The sequence below is a fragment of the Agelaius phoeniceus genome, chromosome Z, assembly GCF_051311805.1.
Source record: "Agelaius phoeniceus isolate bAgePho1 chromosome Z, bAgePho1.hap1, whole genome shotgun sequence".
Classification (NCBI taxonomy): Eukaryota; Metazoa; Chordata; class Aves; order Passeriformes; family Icteridae; genus Agelaius; species Agelaius phoeniceus.
Genome location: NC_135303.1, coordinates 72,454,998 through 72,471,400, shown reverse-complemented (window position 1 = coordinate 72,471,400; position 16,403 = coordinate 72,454,998). Strand labels below are relative to the sequence as shown.

At 37.5% G+C, this 16,403-nt stretch overlaps 1 protein-coding gene across 17 annotated transcripts in view; it reads left to right on the top strand.

Moving 5' to 3' along the window:
• MAST4 (microtubule associated serine/threonine kinase family member 4) overlaps positions 1 to 16,403 on the top strand; it is a 279,670-nt gene that overhangs the window by 220,703 nt on the left and 42,564 nt on the right. For 14 of the 17 annotated variants that reach the window (XM_077171045.1, XM_077171043.1, XM_077171047.1 and 11 more), the window contains 6 exons: positions 691 to 711; positions 1,429 to 1,507; positions 7,102 to 7,259; positions 8,521 to 8,596; positions 10,068 to 10,277; positions 13,212 to 13,313. In XM_077171045.1, coding sequence (XP_077027160.1) covers positions 691 to 711; positions 1,429 to 1,507; positions 7,102 to 7,259; positions 8,521 to 8,596; positions 10,068 to 10,277; positions 13,212 to 13,313 — 646 coding nt within the window. The remainder of the gene's footprint in view (positions 1 to 690; positions 712 to 1,428; positions 1,508 to 7,101; positions 7,260 to 8,520; positions 8,597 to 10,067; positions 10,278 to 13,211; positions 13,314 to 16,403) is intronic. The other 3 variants (XM_077171046.1, XM_077171044.1, XM_077171055.1) reach the window with 1 other exon arrangement.

The following is a 16,403-nucleotide window of genomic DNA, read 5'->3' as shown; positions in this document are numbered from 1 at the left end:
ATACTTTCTTTCTCACAGATGCAGAATACATGGGTCTCACCCATGTTTAAATTCTGCATAAGTTATTTCAATTGTAAGCAGCTAAGCCAATGAAGAGAAAACTACTTTTAGAATGGTGCTTTCGTCTGGAGGTATCTCTTACATACCTGGGTGAAGAGGAGAATGTGAAAGAATGAATTAAGAACAAGATTATGGCAGAGATGGAAGCTTTTTCCAGGGTTCAATATTTGACACAATTAGCAGTCTCTAGCACATGTGCTTTTCATATTTTAATACTAATAATGTACTGTAGGTCCTTTTCTTAAGCTTTATGTATACAAAGTCCCAGAGTTTTGATCGTAGTTTGTGGATGAACAAGTGGATATATTGGAAAGAAGCAAGAGGCTTCTTAGACTTAGTTTGAAGGAAGGGACCTCTTAAACCTCTGCATCAATAGGTTTAAGATTGCTGATTTGACTTCATGACTTCAGTTCTACGAAAATACACTTCAGTTAATCTTCAGTTCTTCAGAATTTCACTTTTTGTGTCAATCAGACTTGGGAGATGATCTTTGTAAAACTGATCTACAGATCTTCAGTTCTCCTTTCCTAACTGTCATACCATTTGTTAATAAAAATTTGGCCTGTTTTGTTATTTATATATTATTTTGCCTTTTTTTTTTTTAACACACTTGATTCAATTGTATTGCAGTCATGGGCATCGAAATGACAGGTAAATTCTACCTTTTCAAGAATCCAAACACTTCTCTCATAATTGTTTTTTTCTTTGCCACTTTGAATGTTGAAGTTTCATGTTGTGTTTGTCACCTCAGACAATGAAGAACATAAATCGTGTTTTGGTTATAATCTATGTATTTATTTTATTTCTTTATTTGGAGTGAGCATGATTTTTTCCTGAAGATTTGTTTTTCCCGTTTCATGTATGTAACATTTAACATTTAGGTTTGGTTTTACCTAATCATTAGCCTGCTAGTTTGCTGATACCCTCTGCTGATGCCGCTGAAGAACACACTACCCTTTTATATCAATCAAAATGTGATGGTTATTCTGTGGCTCAGAGCACAGTGGTCTGCATTTGTTCACAATTTTTTTAATTTGCTTCTCATTAATTTTTATGGGATGGACCTAAAAGTTGTGAGCTTCTTGTCCTTTTCTGTTTGTATTAGATACCAGTTCTGTAGACCTGTTCATTCTCTTTGTGGTTGTTCCATCTCATAGATTTTTAACTATTAATAAAACCACAGTAAAAATAATTCATCCTTGGTGAATGCTTGTTTACTGTGGTGCCCTGTGAAAGTATACTGTTTGTTAAATCCCCTATTTTTATCATGCTTTTGGGATGCAGTTTTACCCAGAAATACTTAACAGATGTTACTGCATTAGGACGCTGCAGCGTTCATTTGACTGACCTCCATTTCATAACTTACAGGACTGATGGTCGCCGCTGGTCTTTGGCTTCTCTCCCTTCTTCTGGCTATGGTACAAATACGCCCAGCTCGACTGTTTCTGTAAGTATCTGTTTGGCTGTGCTGATGGATGTCGTCTGCACGCTTTAGCTTCTCAAATGTAGCATGCTTCTCTTAGGAGAAGACAATGTAGGTTTTGTTGTGTTTGATAGACTTAGAACTAACATGTGATAGGAAACTGCTTTACTTCCCTGAAATAGAAGAAAACTTTACGCAATGTGTACTTTGCTTTGAGATACTTTTTGGTAGTGAATAGTGTTCAGCTGCTCCCTTTTGATCTGCCTTATTTTAACCATATAATAGTTAGGTATCAAGTCTTAACTGAGGGTGCCTTGATGACAAGAAAGAGAAACTGTCTATGGCATGATTCATCTGTCCTGGGTTAGACTGCTGTCTTAGGATGAGATGAATCACACATTAGCCTTTGTTTTCCTTTCGCAATTGTGAGATGTTCATGCATGATGATAGGTTAGATACATAGCCTTTCAGATGGCTATAATCAGAATAAAAGGAATCCTCTGGGATGCATAATAGAGTAAGTTTAACTTGCTAATTTTTACCTTTTGGACCAGTTGTTTCAGTGCAAATTGTGGTGGTTTAAAAAAACAGCTGGGAATTAAACTCCAAGTAGGCCACCCCCATTTCCCCTCCAGTGAGAGGGGGATAAATGCAGAGACCATGGGTTGAGATAACAACAGCAGAGAATATGGGTTGAGGTAACAACAGAAAACCAGCAGCTAAGGAGTAGGAAATGCATGGTAATGGCAACAATATTGATAACAAAATTTTCGAGAGGAGGTGCTTTACACACAAAAGGTGTTCAGCACCTCAGCTCAGTTCTGTGTGGCTGCTGAGACAAAGACAAGATGGCATTTGCTCTTTGTGGCTTGTGTTCCCCATCTGTGAGGCTGGAAAAAGAAACAATGAGGGATAAATCCCCAAAAAAGCTGGGTTGTCCATGTCTTGCTGTCTGCTGCCAGACGGCTGGGCTTAGCTCTGGTTGTCAGTATTCAGCTGGGTTTGCCTTGGCTCCCCTCAGGCTTGCTTCTGCCAGTGTTGTGTCAGCCCCCCGCCATACCTGTGCATCTCATATGCTACAGCAGTGCCTTGCATCCTGCTCCAGAGCTCAGCTGTGGCAGAAGTACCAGCCTCTGCTTTGTGCATCTGCACATCCCTGTACTGGAGAGGAACGACTGTCTCATGTTACAACCTGGAGCAGAGCTCTTGGTTGTGGTAGTCACACCTACAGGCTGAGGAGGTAGATCTATAGAGAAAGCCTGCTTTGGAAATAGCAAATAGTAGACATTTTGACAGTTAGAACACATCACTGCAGTGGAAGCAATGGTCTGTGTAGATCCAACTATGGCTCTTCAACGTTTTATACCTTATATGGCTATGAAAGGTGTTTTACCTTTTATGAGTAGCCCATTTTACTGAATGGGTAATAATTGGTTTTTTTAAGCTGTTTCTTTGACAATTAAAGTAGGCTTTCTCTTCCTACTTCCAGTGGTTTTGTTCAGTTTCTCTTGTGAAACAGTAGAGTTCCAGTTTCACGTTCTGTACAATCATGAAATACAACTATTTTGTGTTATGATCAACTCTTATTTTATTTTTGCCCACAGAGATTTCTGGAAGGACAATTATATCTGTCTTTAAACCATGTTGAGTAATTTCGTATATCTTAAGAACTTGTTCTCTAAAGCCCTAATTTTGACCTCTGCTTTCTTTTCTGTGTAGATGTTACTTTTGCCAAGTAAATTCCTTGGTTTCACATTAATTCTGTGAGCAGTTTCGATTAGGGCATGTTTGTATACCTCTTATTGGAACTAGATCAGATATGCTATGCTCTTCTCCTAAAATATATTGACATAAAGGAGTTTATATCAAATAAAGGAATTGCCATAGAAACAATGTCACTGTTGGAAGAAACAGACTTGTGCTAGAAAGGAGATTAAAAGCTGTGTCAAAACCAGATCAAAATACAGTTTTAATTTTCTGTCCATATTAATTTCTTCGATATCTTAAGTTTTAAAATGGTAATTCTAATTAATATCCTTTCTTCCCCACTTAAGTTCACTAGCTGCTGTTGGCATCCTGGAATGTGGAGCAATTTTACATGGTATTTGCATCTGCTGTCCATACATTCATGGACTTAGATGTCTTAACTTCTGTAATACATCATTGTTGACCTAGCCCATGATAATTTCTGACTAGAATATATAAATAATAACATACTTATATGTCTTTCCTACCATTGAGTAAACAGTCTCTTACTTGTGGAAATAAACGCGTTTTTCCAATAAATACATTTTAATTTTGTTGAAGAAAGCAGCAGTAGAGAATTCATGCCATAAATATCAATGGTGTCCCACCCTTAAGAGTAAGGGATCACCCAAGATTGGTAAATACTTGTGGTCAAAAGAAATTACAGAATTCAAACAATCCACAAAAACTCACTAAGTTACATTTGTAAATTACACACTTGGCATAGAAATTGGTGTATTAGTCTCTGACCTGCTGTATAAGCACATGTCAGTGTGTTTTGCATAAAGGGGTGGCGTGGGAAGGAAAGAAAAAAAGAAGAAAAAGGGGAGGAATAAGGGGGGAGGAAGAGATCACTGGTCCTGACTCCAGCATTAGTCCAGCTGCGGGGATATCTCAGGATCTTGGGGATGCCTGAGGCTTGGGGTGGGGGGTGTACCATTTTGTAGAGAAGCTGTGGCCACCCTGAAGATGGGTTTCTCAGTTTCAATGCAAATTAGTGATCACTCACAGTAAGTCTTTCGGGTCCTTGTGGAAATGGATCAGAGGGTTTCGGGGGTCTTTGGCAAGTCTTGATTCTATGCCTACTTCTCCACTTCATTTCTCTGTGCTGTACTGAACTGTGCTTATCTCCAGGAGGTAGATCAAAGACCTCTGTCCCAGAGGAGTGCTGTCCTACCTCTGTGTGGCCCTTTGTCCAGTCACATCTTGTTCTTAAATAAAATTCACATTAATCTAGACATGTATCAGCCAGCGAGCAGAAGGAGCTTTTACACATTGCAATAGATCACAACTTTGTTCTTCACAAGCAAGTGAAAGTCAAAGTAGGGGCCAAAGTGTCTGTAGTTACCACAGTTATGCTGAGGTGAGTGTAGCTCACTCATTTGTTGAGTGTTTTGTTTGTTTGTTTGTTTTTTAACTTTGAAAGTGATGGGATGGATAGAATTACCTATTTAATGGAAGGTCGTGGGTTTAGAAGTGGTGCAAGTACCACAAATACTGCTTATCACAACAAAATCAAAATTAAAATACCTTCTGCTTGATTTTTCAGTTGGAAAGAAGCTGGTGGTTTATCTTCCTCTAGCACAGTAGGATCAAATCTTGGCAGTTAGACAATGCAGTTGAGATGATTGAGTCTTTTACTGGGAGACAAGCTGTGTATTTTTCAAACCCGTATTTCTGTTTCAGAAGAACATTTGCATTTCCATAATGCACTGCAGTTGAACATATTAAAAAATTTAGCTCTTGTTTGATTTTTGGAGCATTACTTGTAGAATGCCAGGAGAACTATTTTGTTTAAGAATTTTGCTGTAAGAATTTGGATTTGTACTGAAATAAGAATTTAGATCACCAAAAAAATGTACTTTGTGCCTTTGATGGTCCTGATACAACTGAGAGTTGTTAGCATAGGAAGATCCTCTCTTCAGTCGTGTCGGATCTAAACTCTGTGGCACCTTGTATGAGGAGAAGTGTGATATGAGTTACTTTCACACTGATCTTCCCATAATCCCCTGAAACCAAAGAGATAGAGAGAATACCACCTGTGCTATTCTTCATTCTCCAATGCTCTGTATTGGGAAATTCTCCTGTACTACAGTATCATTTATTTTACAGCGCATGGCTGTGGGATAACAGGTTAACTGCAACTAACTGCTATAGTATGAGATAAGAAAGAATTTACCTTTACCTATGCTGTATGCTGAATTATGCATGGTAATATGCTAAGGCAGAATTTCATGCATGAGTTACTGTAACTCAGCAAGTTACTACCTATCCAGTGAGCTGTGGTAAATTCTCAGTGTGCATGCCTCTTAGCCTGCAGCAAAGCAAGGTAACCCAGTCTTGCAAACTTCGGCTTATTGTGATGTGGTGTGGCATTCCCATTTAGACCAGTCCTTGTTAGCCTTTTCTGCTAGTGGGTTTTATTCTTTTTTGCTTTTAGGAGATGAGATTTCATGAGATCTAGCGTGATAAGAAAACTTTTCTTTTGCTTCTGATCTAGGATATTAGCCTTTACCACACAAGTTGCCAGGAGATTAAAAAGACTTCCTAGCTTCTGTGCTTAATAGCCTGGTTATTATCTGCTGACCTTAGCAATGCAGGGGTAATATTTGTGCAGTACAAAAGTTTATTGATTTCCCTCACTAGAAATGATGTAGCAAAGAAACTCTTTACTGCCTCCATTAAAAGAGCACCTAGGCGGGGGCCTTGGTGTTCAATATGAGAAGTCAGATAAGCAGTAATGGGCACATGTAAATTGATACACAGAAGAAATTCATTTCATTGAGAAATACAGCTGGAGTCTGAAGAGCTTCAGAAAGATATCCAGGTTTTTCAACTTCTTCCCTTCTGCGGGTAAAATACAGGGAATGTCTGCATGGTAGTGAGCAGCTTTGTGCAGTCATACAAGAATATTTATGAATCAGCTGACTTGGAAACTGATTTTGGTACCAGAAACAGTAGAACATTTCTCTGTGTTTGGCAGTCCATGTTAGCAAGACTGGTTGTTAGTGATTTTAACTATGTATGCGTTCTATAAAATGTGTACAAGATTCAGGTTCACGGAAAAGTTCAAAGTTCTACCTCTAGACTTCTAACATGGTTAAGGTAGAGCTGCATAAAAACCCTTAAAATACATAGTTTGGTCATTTGGACTACTTTTGTAATGCAGCTTTGTACATGAAATGTTGCAAGGGTGGTTTTGGTGCCATTTTCATACCTGTCCATATCTTCCAGTTTGATACTAAATGGACGGTTTTATTGTAATTCCGTTTGCTTTTTGTGGTCACATAACTGGTCTTGATAAATGTATTGAGTTCTCTCATTCTGTTTTCAGAGTACAGTTTTTTAGAAGATATTAACATATTAATTTTTTCAGCAAAATTTTAGCTAGAATTTGATTTTATTTTTAAGAGCATTAGTAATGTCTTAAATATGGATAATGAAGTACCTTTATTATGAAGATTTACAATTGGCACTGTGACAATAAGTTGTACTTTATGGTTACCATACTTAGGCTGTCCTATTCCAATAATTAATTTTCAGCAGACTCCATTTTAGCTATTCTTATGTATCATTATGTATCATTGACATCAGACATCACCTTTGCCTTAGGAAATTTAAATTTTTGAAATGCAGCATGTCGTCTGAAGTGAAGTGGTTCTTATTTTTAATATTTACTCTATATTTAGCTCATGAGATTGAGAGTAATTATTTCTTTTCTTCTTTAAATTGGTAGTTCAGGTATGAGAAACAGTAATTATAATTTTTTAACTTAAATTACATTATTCATTACTCATGAGCACCAAATATGGTCTTGAAAATGATGTTTTTTCGCTCTGATGGAATGCTTGTGTTTTCTTGTGCTCTCTTAGTCATCCTGCTCATCCCAAGAGAAGCTACACCAGTTACCATACCAACCAACACCTGATGAACTACATTTTTTGTCTAAACATTTCTGTACCACTGAGAGCATTGCCAGTGATAACAGGTGCAGGACGACTGCAATGCGCCCTCGGTCCCGAAGTCTCAGGTGAGTTTGTGTATCTGAAAACAGGGGATGGATCTAAATTCACATATTGTGGGTAGCATCATGGTGTGTTACACTGGGGATGTGTACTGGTTTTGAAATAGCTGAAATACATATGTAAGTGAGGCTAAATAAAGAGTAGTCTTTAAATACTTGTTCTGGTTTTGGTCATGACTTACTTCAGTGGTAAATATCGTTAAGATAAGTCTTAATGTGAAGGCAACTAATCTGCACAGAGTGTCTTGATGACCTAGTCATTAATGATATAATTGTAGTATTCCCTTTCTGAATCTGAGTACTTGCTCTGTTCTCAGTAGTAGCCTGTGAATGTCTGTAACAGGCTGCCTGTATCAATTCAAGGACTCATCATTGTGATATCCCTGACAAAGTTTAGTATTCAGTTTTCATCTTTAAGAATACCAAAAGCCAGATTTAGATCCACAGAATGATTTAAGTTGGAAGGGACCTTAAAGATCATCTCGTTTCAACCCCGCTGCTCTGAGCAGGGACATTTCCGCTAGACCAGACCTGCTAGACAGATTGAATGGGCCAGAATCACCAATACCAAGAAATCTGTATTGAGATTTTTTTAAAGGGCTTTGTAGTGGACAGTGAGACTCATAATAGCAAAAAGTAATTTTGTAGGTTTCTGAGATCTGTGGGTATTTTTTATGAATTCTTTTCCTCAAAGTCTTGTGCTTTTTTTTACAGGCACAGTGCTCCATCTTTGTTCGACATGTGCATATATATGACATTATTTGTAGAAAGTTAATGCCTTTATCTGCTGGTCAGATTGAAAATAGGTTGTTTTGATATGTTTTTTCAAATTATCCATTTAGAAAAACAACAAAACTGAAACAAACTTATTTTGTACTTTTTCACTTGCAGCTACCAGAGTTCTTGGTCAGATCTTGCTATTTTGATTGTATCTAATCTTCAAAGGTACAGGTATAAGACCAGTTAAAAAGATCTCTGTTGCCCTTCTGAAGAAAAGATAATGTTCACAAGGCTTCATCTGCCTTGAAATACAGGTACAAACTAGGAGAATAACGTGGTTAGCGGTTAGATGTCAAGTGCATTAAATGATCATGAGGACTTGAACAGAAATAGCAGAAAGGAACTTAAGTGTACTGTTGATTGCCGACTACCTTTCCAGTGAAGTCTGTGCTGAATTTTTGTTGTAAATAAGTCATACAAAAATGTTAAGAACTAACTGTAGTTCATGCTGGGACAAGTGTAAAGGGATAATTTGCTTTGCTTGCAGCCCTGGACGTTCTCCTGCTTGCTGTGACAATGAAATAATTATGATGAACCATGTCTACAAAGAAAGGTTCCCAAAGGTAATGAATTATATTTAAGATACCCAGTATCTAAATTGGTAGGCAACATAGGTTTTAAGTAAGTAGTGCTTTTGTTATGGGAAGTAATGATCCAGCCCTGTAATGGCTTCCATAAAGCATCACTGATCTCTTACTGCAACTGATAAAGTCAGGATAAAGAAAATTCTGGCTGAGTACTGGACATTCATTTGGCAATGCTGCCAAACTGGTTTTGAAATTAGTCATGCTGGTAAAATATTCTGCTGATTGGAATCTGATGATACATTGGATTTCAATAGGTGGTGTACTGGGGGCAAATGCATACTGCATTAGTAAATTGAAACCAGTTTTCAGTACTAAGTCTTGAGAAGCATCTGCTCTGGTGGTATACCAGCAGATTCCTTTTTGTTAGTCCATTTCTTCATTTTCCCAAACACTTGCTATATACTTTACATGCATTATATGCACTGATATATATTATATACTGTATATTATATACTGATCTAATACACTTAATGAGATCAGTACACAGATGTGGGGGTTTGACTATGAAGTAGGAGGATGTTTTGCTTTCCTGTCCAGAGATCTTGAGACACAGATGAGTTCCTAGGTGCAGGTGTTTGTGCATAACTTGAAGCACTATACTCTCAGTTGCTCCTAGGATTTTAGTTACCTCTGGAAAATAAGACAAGGTATTGTTCCTAAAATGAGAGTTAAAAAGGGAGAAATTTCTTTGCATTTCTTTATATAAAGAAAGTTTTGTCAGTATTTGCAGAGTAATCGAGCAACAATATGAAGTGTGCAGAACTCACTCATCTTACTGTTTGAGATATGAACTAAGGTGTGTGGGATTACAGTTTAATAATAATAATAATAGTAATAATGATATCTTCAAAGGTTTTTTTTTAAGCATCTGCATTTCTGTGAGAACCAGACAGTTGGTTCTGTAAAACAAATGCATCTGGGAACCTGCAGACATGTTTGGCAGGACCTGTGAGCCTGTGGTGCTTCTAATTAGTCAAATGAGCCTCATTCAAACTCTGCTCAGTGAAATATTTTTGGGGAGTAACCTTTGTGAAAGTAGTGACTATATTCTGCTGTCTAGTATCTGCATTTTTAGCAGAGAAAAGTAGACCCCCTATGAGTTCTCTTTTTTCTTTTTATATATTTCCACTTTGGCTTTGACATAAAAGCTTTTTAGTTCTGTTAGTGATTATCACAAGATTAGTGCACAGTTAATCACCATGGGCAGACAAAGTGGGGAACTGCTAGGAGAACAACGAGGCTGTTGTTTTTCTGTACTGGTAATGTGGGGAAGTGTCATCTCTCACTTGGCCTTTGTGTACTTGCCTTTTGTCTTCAGTCATTTCATGCATTCCAGCTAGGTAAATTCTTAGGCGGTAGAGAAATGTTCTAGAGTCAGAAATAACTTTTAAGGCTGTTAGTTTCACATAGAGCTGATTTAATGTGTTCAACAACTACTTTTCTATAGGCCACAGCTCAGATGGAAGAGAGACTTCAGGATATTATAACAAATCATTCTCCAGAGAACACCCTTCCTCTGGCAGATGGAGTGCTCAGTTTTACCCACCATCAGATCACAGAACTGGCTCGAGATTGTTTAGATAAATCTCACCAGGGCCTCATCACATCACGATACTTCCTTGAATTACAGCAGAAATTAGACAAATTGCTACAGGAGGTATGATCCGTGAGACTGCTTTATGTTTGCCTGAAAAACTGTTTAAATCTGTTTGCCTTAGAGTTTTTTTGAATATTGTCTTGAATTACAGCTGTTTACCCAAGTACTTGTCAAAGTGGTATTTTAAGATGATTTAGTCTACATAATGACTCCTACAAAAACTATAAGGCACCCTGGCATATTGGTCTGGAATAGATGTGTTGTAAAGATTCCAGAAACAACAGGATTATGTCTTGCAGTGCAAGTTGTAGATTACTTACAGAAGTGTGTGCATAAGCCCCAGACAGGGCTGGCTATTTCATTTACTTTAAATAAATGAGGTAACATACATGTTTTCCTTTTATCAGCCCTACTGTGTCAAGAAAGCAGACAGCAATCTTTAGCTTTCCATTAGTGAGAGATTATTTATTTTTTAATTATTTGTAACATTCCTCTCATAGCTGAAATGTTGATTAACAGCAAAAATGTCTTTTCTAAATATGTTGAAACTTTATTAGAATAATCAGCTAAATTAATTAAGAAGAACTCAAAACTTGACAAACGTGCTGTTACGTAAGTTTCTGTAGTTTATTCATGTATCATTTTCAAAAGAATGAGTGCAACATGTAATGTACTCATTCATTTATTTGTGTGGGCTTTGATAGTATGTTATGAGTCAAAATTAATGTGATAGAGCAGGAGATGTGAAATTAATTTGAAATTCTTTCCAGCTGATATCTTAAGATGCCATGCCTGTCTTAATTGGTCTTTTACTTTCTTTTGAATACACAAGCAGTTTTGGTTGAGTTTTCGTGGGGTTTTTTGACTTTTTTTGTTGTTGGTTGTTTGTTTGTTTGTATGTGTTGTTTTCTTGGTTTTTGTTTTTCCTATGCTGCTTTTTTGTTAATTTCTATTTTGCAAATAGGATTTCTGAAACTACTGTTTTTTGAACTTTTTCTCTTCATACAGCCAAAACAAGATGTAAGACATCAATAAATTTACTCTGGATTGTTGAAAGCCTATTTTTTAAACATTGAAAATACTTGGAGTTTGCTTACTAGTCAAGAGAAGGTTTTGAACCAGTAACCTTCTTATGAAATGGTCATAGTTCTGCCATGCCAAAGTGCAGGCAGAATTGGCCAGTTGATAATGTCAGAATACCAGAAAACATGTCGAAGCCAGGATTTGCTGAACCACTGTTAACAATATATATCTTAAAATGGCTACACATTAAGTAGAGTTTATATGTGTTCACTAACACCTCTCCCAAAACCTGCTAAAAAAACATGCCACGACATTATTCTTCAACCTGCATATAAAGGAAAAAAATCACAAAGCCACTCATTTTGTCATATTCTATGATGTTAGTTCTTTATTATGAAAAAGATTCCTGTTCTGCAAAGACATACCTTAAAAAATTCAGACTTAACTTTTGAGTCCACTGCTTGCTTCTTGTTAATAGCATGATATGACAGTATGAAAACATTTTCTTTGCACAACTTTGTTATGGACATTTAGTTGTGCTTTGGTTTCATGTGATTCATTTGTTGTTAATTCCCAGCTGCAATCTTCAGTAGAAAGCTGCATTTCATGCTGCTGCTTGGCACTGTGCAGTTACTTTAACTAGGGGAAGATTCCTGTGAGGTCAAAGCAGCTTGGTTCACCAAAACCTTTAGAATTTTAAGGTCAAGTGGACCTGAATGCTTTCCTACTTCATCCTCCTTAAATGTAATATGTGTTGAATCTTTTGTTCACCTAGGCACCTGAGTGTTCATAAAACTCTACAAAGATGCTTTAAATTTTGTGGGAAGTTAAAATAGGTGGTGTTTTGTTTACAAAAGAGTTTTATTTGGGCTAAATTGATAATGTTTAGAATTACGCTTCTGTCCAGTTAAGGTACTTCTGAAACTTTTTGCAGGTGGTTAGATTATATTTGTACAGTTTTCCTTTCTTAAACTCCATAAATTAATTCCTCTCATATATTTGGTGATTTTTAAAATTGTGGTATTTACATTAAGAGCAATATGCATAGTTTCCTTTTTTCTTACAGTTTTTTTTTTTCAAAAATGTAATGTTTTATAGGAAAAATTTCTTACTGGTCTGTAGTAATAATATTTTAAGTGTTAGTTTATTACTTTTCTTTGTGGTTTTGAATAAGCAAGAGATGCTGAGAAACTTAAGTCTGTGAGTTCTGCTGTTCAGAGTAAGGAAATGCTTTGATATTTAAGGCAAGGGCTATTAATACATTCTAATCAGAAGGAGAATTTTACAGTTGCTTTGCATTCACTAGCATCCCTTAATATTGTAGTTTGTTCTTAGAGGGGAACATTTAAAAGAAACTTGAAATGGAGCTCAGACCATTGTGCAGGTGTTGTCAATCTTCTAGAAGTATATTTTCTGTATCTATTCTTCTATAGCACTTCCCCCTCTCTTTTGTATTTTCATTGTCATCCTTTCTACATGTACCTTTAGATGAAGCCTCTCTACAGGTAAAGGTTTTTTATATGTATATATGCATATAAATTGTCATTTTCCTATGACTGACCGAAAGACAGTATGAATTTGGGATGGATGTTGCTTATATCTATTACTATTAATGTTAGTTTTCATTTCAGCCTAACATTGTTAACAAATTGAGGCACAACCTGCATGTATAGATCAGTGTTGAGCTGTATTGATAGATTGTATCTATTTCCAAAAATGGTGGTATTAACACTGGGAAAGCTTAAGAAACAAAAGAAGGCGGCACTTTTGTAGTTACAGTGTTGGGATTATTTGAACAGAAGTTACAGTGTTATTCAGATCTTTTTTATCTCTGCTGGCATCTTGAAATTGATGTGCGGTTTGTATCAAGTACATGCTTCAGACCCTATGGATGTCCTCAATATCACTGCTTTCCTAAGCAGTGCATTGAATGTGATTTGGTTCAATATGACTTTATTTTTTATCTTTCAGGCTCAAGAGCGATCAGAGAGTGGAGAAATGGCATTTATTAAACAACTTGTTCGCAAAATCTTGATAGTTATTGCTCGTCCTGCTCGCTTACTGGAATGCCTGGTAAGGTCATGCTTACTATGTTTTCACTTAGTAGGTAGTGTTTTTCACTTAGTAGTGCAGGCAATTCTCTGATTTACTATTCAAGGTTCTTTATAATTGATTTTTGAACATGTCAAACAGTGTGGAAGGGCTTCATTGTTAGTGGGATCCTTTCCACTTCTATTATTGGATATAGTGTACTGGCAGGACCCTCCTGCGGTTTTGTTTGATTCCCTCCTATTGCAGATAGTATGGTATAGAATCCCTTTCATCAACTGAGGAAGCTGCTGTTTAAAACCAGTTGGCTTTTTCTGTTGTTTTGTTAGACTTCTCCATTTCTAGGGAAGACTGCTCCAGAATTGTAATTGCTTAGTGGTTTTCTCATTTCTTAATAGTTTCATAATTTTGTTGCACTCAACAGCTGCCAGAACTATAAACAGCTTGAGGTCAGTTCTGCAGTACCTGATCTGGCGATAAGAGCAGCAGAGGGATTAGGCTGTCTGGAAACACAGGTAGTTGGTGTTTTAGTGGGGACCATAAGGAGCAGAAGAGTTGATTTATTTATGCATGAGCATAGCAGCGAAGTTGCCACACTGGGTTAGACTGTGTGTTCTGTGTGGGCATGTTTCTGCTTCTCTTGCCCATGCTGTGGGAGCTGGGATCGCTCAGGTGCGGTTAGTTGTGCACATGGAGCCAGTGTGCTTCAGTTGTTCAGTTGAACTAATAAACACTTGCAGAACACAGTGTACACAGGAGGATGGTGTAGACACCCAAATACCATGCCAGAGGCAGCCCGATTCCAAAAGGCCTGGCAGGCAGCCTGAGCTGATTTTGAGCCACTATGCTTGCCAATATAAGATCAGTGTTGATGCTGCATACAGCTATTTGAGGCTGGCAGGCCTTATGTGGAAGCCAGCCGGCTGCTAGACTCAAGTTATGCTTGAAATTGTCATAACTCCATTTGCGTCACACTGAATCTGAGCTAGTAAGCTATCTAGTAAGTATTTCCAACCTGATTTTGGCTTTGTGCTGAGTCCCTTCATCTGTGGCACAGTTAATCCACACCCTGGCTCGTTCAGCCATGGGCATTTTGAGAGCTGCCTCTATTTTGTTTTGGAAACACAAAGTCTCAGTGCTCCCAGTTGCTTTGTTGTTTGTGATTTGCAGTTCAGAAGGAAAGTAAAAATAAGATATGTGCTCTGAATCAGCATGAAAGAGATGTGAGATGTTTAAAAAAAACAACCAAAACAAACAAAAAGGAAGACTTTAGAGAGAAGGACATCTTAGCATGTCCTGCTTCTGCTGTTGAATCCAAACTTGTTTTACTCCTCTCCCTGAGTTCATTCCATGTCTAGTGTATTGTTCCCTGCTCTGTTTACAGGGTTTATATATTTCTCCACATCATCCAGTTTCTCTTATCCTTGTTTTTTTGGTTTGCATTCTTGTCTATTATCATACACCCAGAAATGCTCTTAAATATGTCTTGTAGGCAGTCAGGACTTCTTAATAATGCTTTACACCTTCCATTACAGGCTTGCTAGCTTTCTCCCATCAGCCCTTGCACCCAGCATCATCATTCTGTATTAGCTTTCTAACTGAGGTGCTGGAGTGCGTCCAGTGAAGGGCAGCAAGACTCATGAAGAGTCTAGAAAATACATCTAGGAACAGCTGAGGGAGCTGGGTTTGTTTGGTCTCAAGAAGAGAAGGTTCAGGGGGCACCTTATCACTCTTACAGCTCCCTGAAAGGAAGGTGCCAGGTGGGAGCTGTTCTCTCATATGGTATGTGCAGAACTACAGGAAGTAGCCTTAAATTCAGAGAGGGGAGATTCAGATGACATATTTGAAATTTTTTTCCCCTATTAGAGTGGTCAGGCATTGGAATAGGTTGTGTAGGAGGTGGTGGAGTTACCTGGAGTGTTCAAGAGGTGTTTGGATCTCACGCTGGGTGATGGTTCAGTGGTTTAGAGGTTACAGTGGTGGTGCTGGGTGGATGGTTGGACTGAATTATCTTAAAGGTTTCTTTGAACTATGATGATTCTGTGGTTCCAATTCAAGGTCTCTCTTGGTGGTCTATTTGCCTATTAGTTTATTCTCCCAAAGTACTAAACTTTAATGGGATCTAGTCCAAATCTTTGTTCACTTAGTTCCCACTTTCTGCCGCTGGGATTTTATCCTAGGCTACTTGCTGTGCCTTACCCTTCAAGTAGAGTGATGTGCATCCTGCACCCCTCCTTTTGCTGGGCATGCTGAAGTGAGTGGAAGAACAGTGCTGCAAAGTCCAGTTGTGACTGTGTCTCATAATTGAGTTTCAGAGCAGCAGTGGCAGGGAAAGCCAGCACAGCTTGCTACTAGTGTTCTCACTTAAAACAGGATATTCAAGAGGCTTAAACTGGATTGTGACAACCCTGCATTGTATGTTTCTACAGATACAGAGAGCTTGAACAAATTTTGGAGTACAGTCAAGGAACAATACATTTTTCATGCCAGAAGATGTTAAGCCTAGATCATAAACATAATTGTAAACTTACAGAGACAGTATTTTTTTCTGTAGCATCTCTCTAGAAACTTTCGAATATTACTGTTTGGCATTTTAGAATATCTGTGTGAAATAGATAATAGGTGTGGAAAACTTCAGCCTCTCTAAGAAAGTTCATAAAATTGTAAGAAAAAATTCTAGCTTTGTGGTCATCAGACATTTCAGATACCATGCAGTAAAGCTGGTAAAGTTTCCTGATTGTGGTCTTGTCTCAGGTGTTCATAGCATGTGAAATCCTATATCAGTTTACTTGATATTCATATGAATAAAGGTTTTACAGTTTCATATGTGGTAAGAGCTACTGCCAATTATTTAAATATTCTTTTTCCATTTATATATGGAAAATGAAATACAGAGTTGGAAGTGAAGATCAGAAAATAAATTCATTGCTTCTCATTATTTGCACCTGTGTTTGTATATGTGTGTCTTTAGATCATTGCACACACAAACACACTTACACATTCATATGATTAAAATTACCTGTTTTGAAATTGCCTTGTCTTGCTAGTAAGTGGAGGAGAAGCTGTTTATCTGTCACTGCAGCAGGTCAGGAGATGATAATGTTTTCATGACAA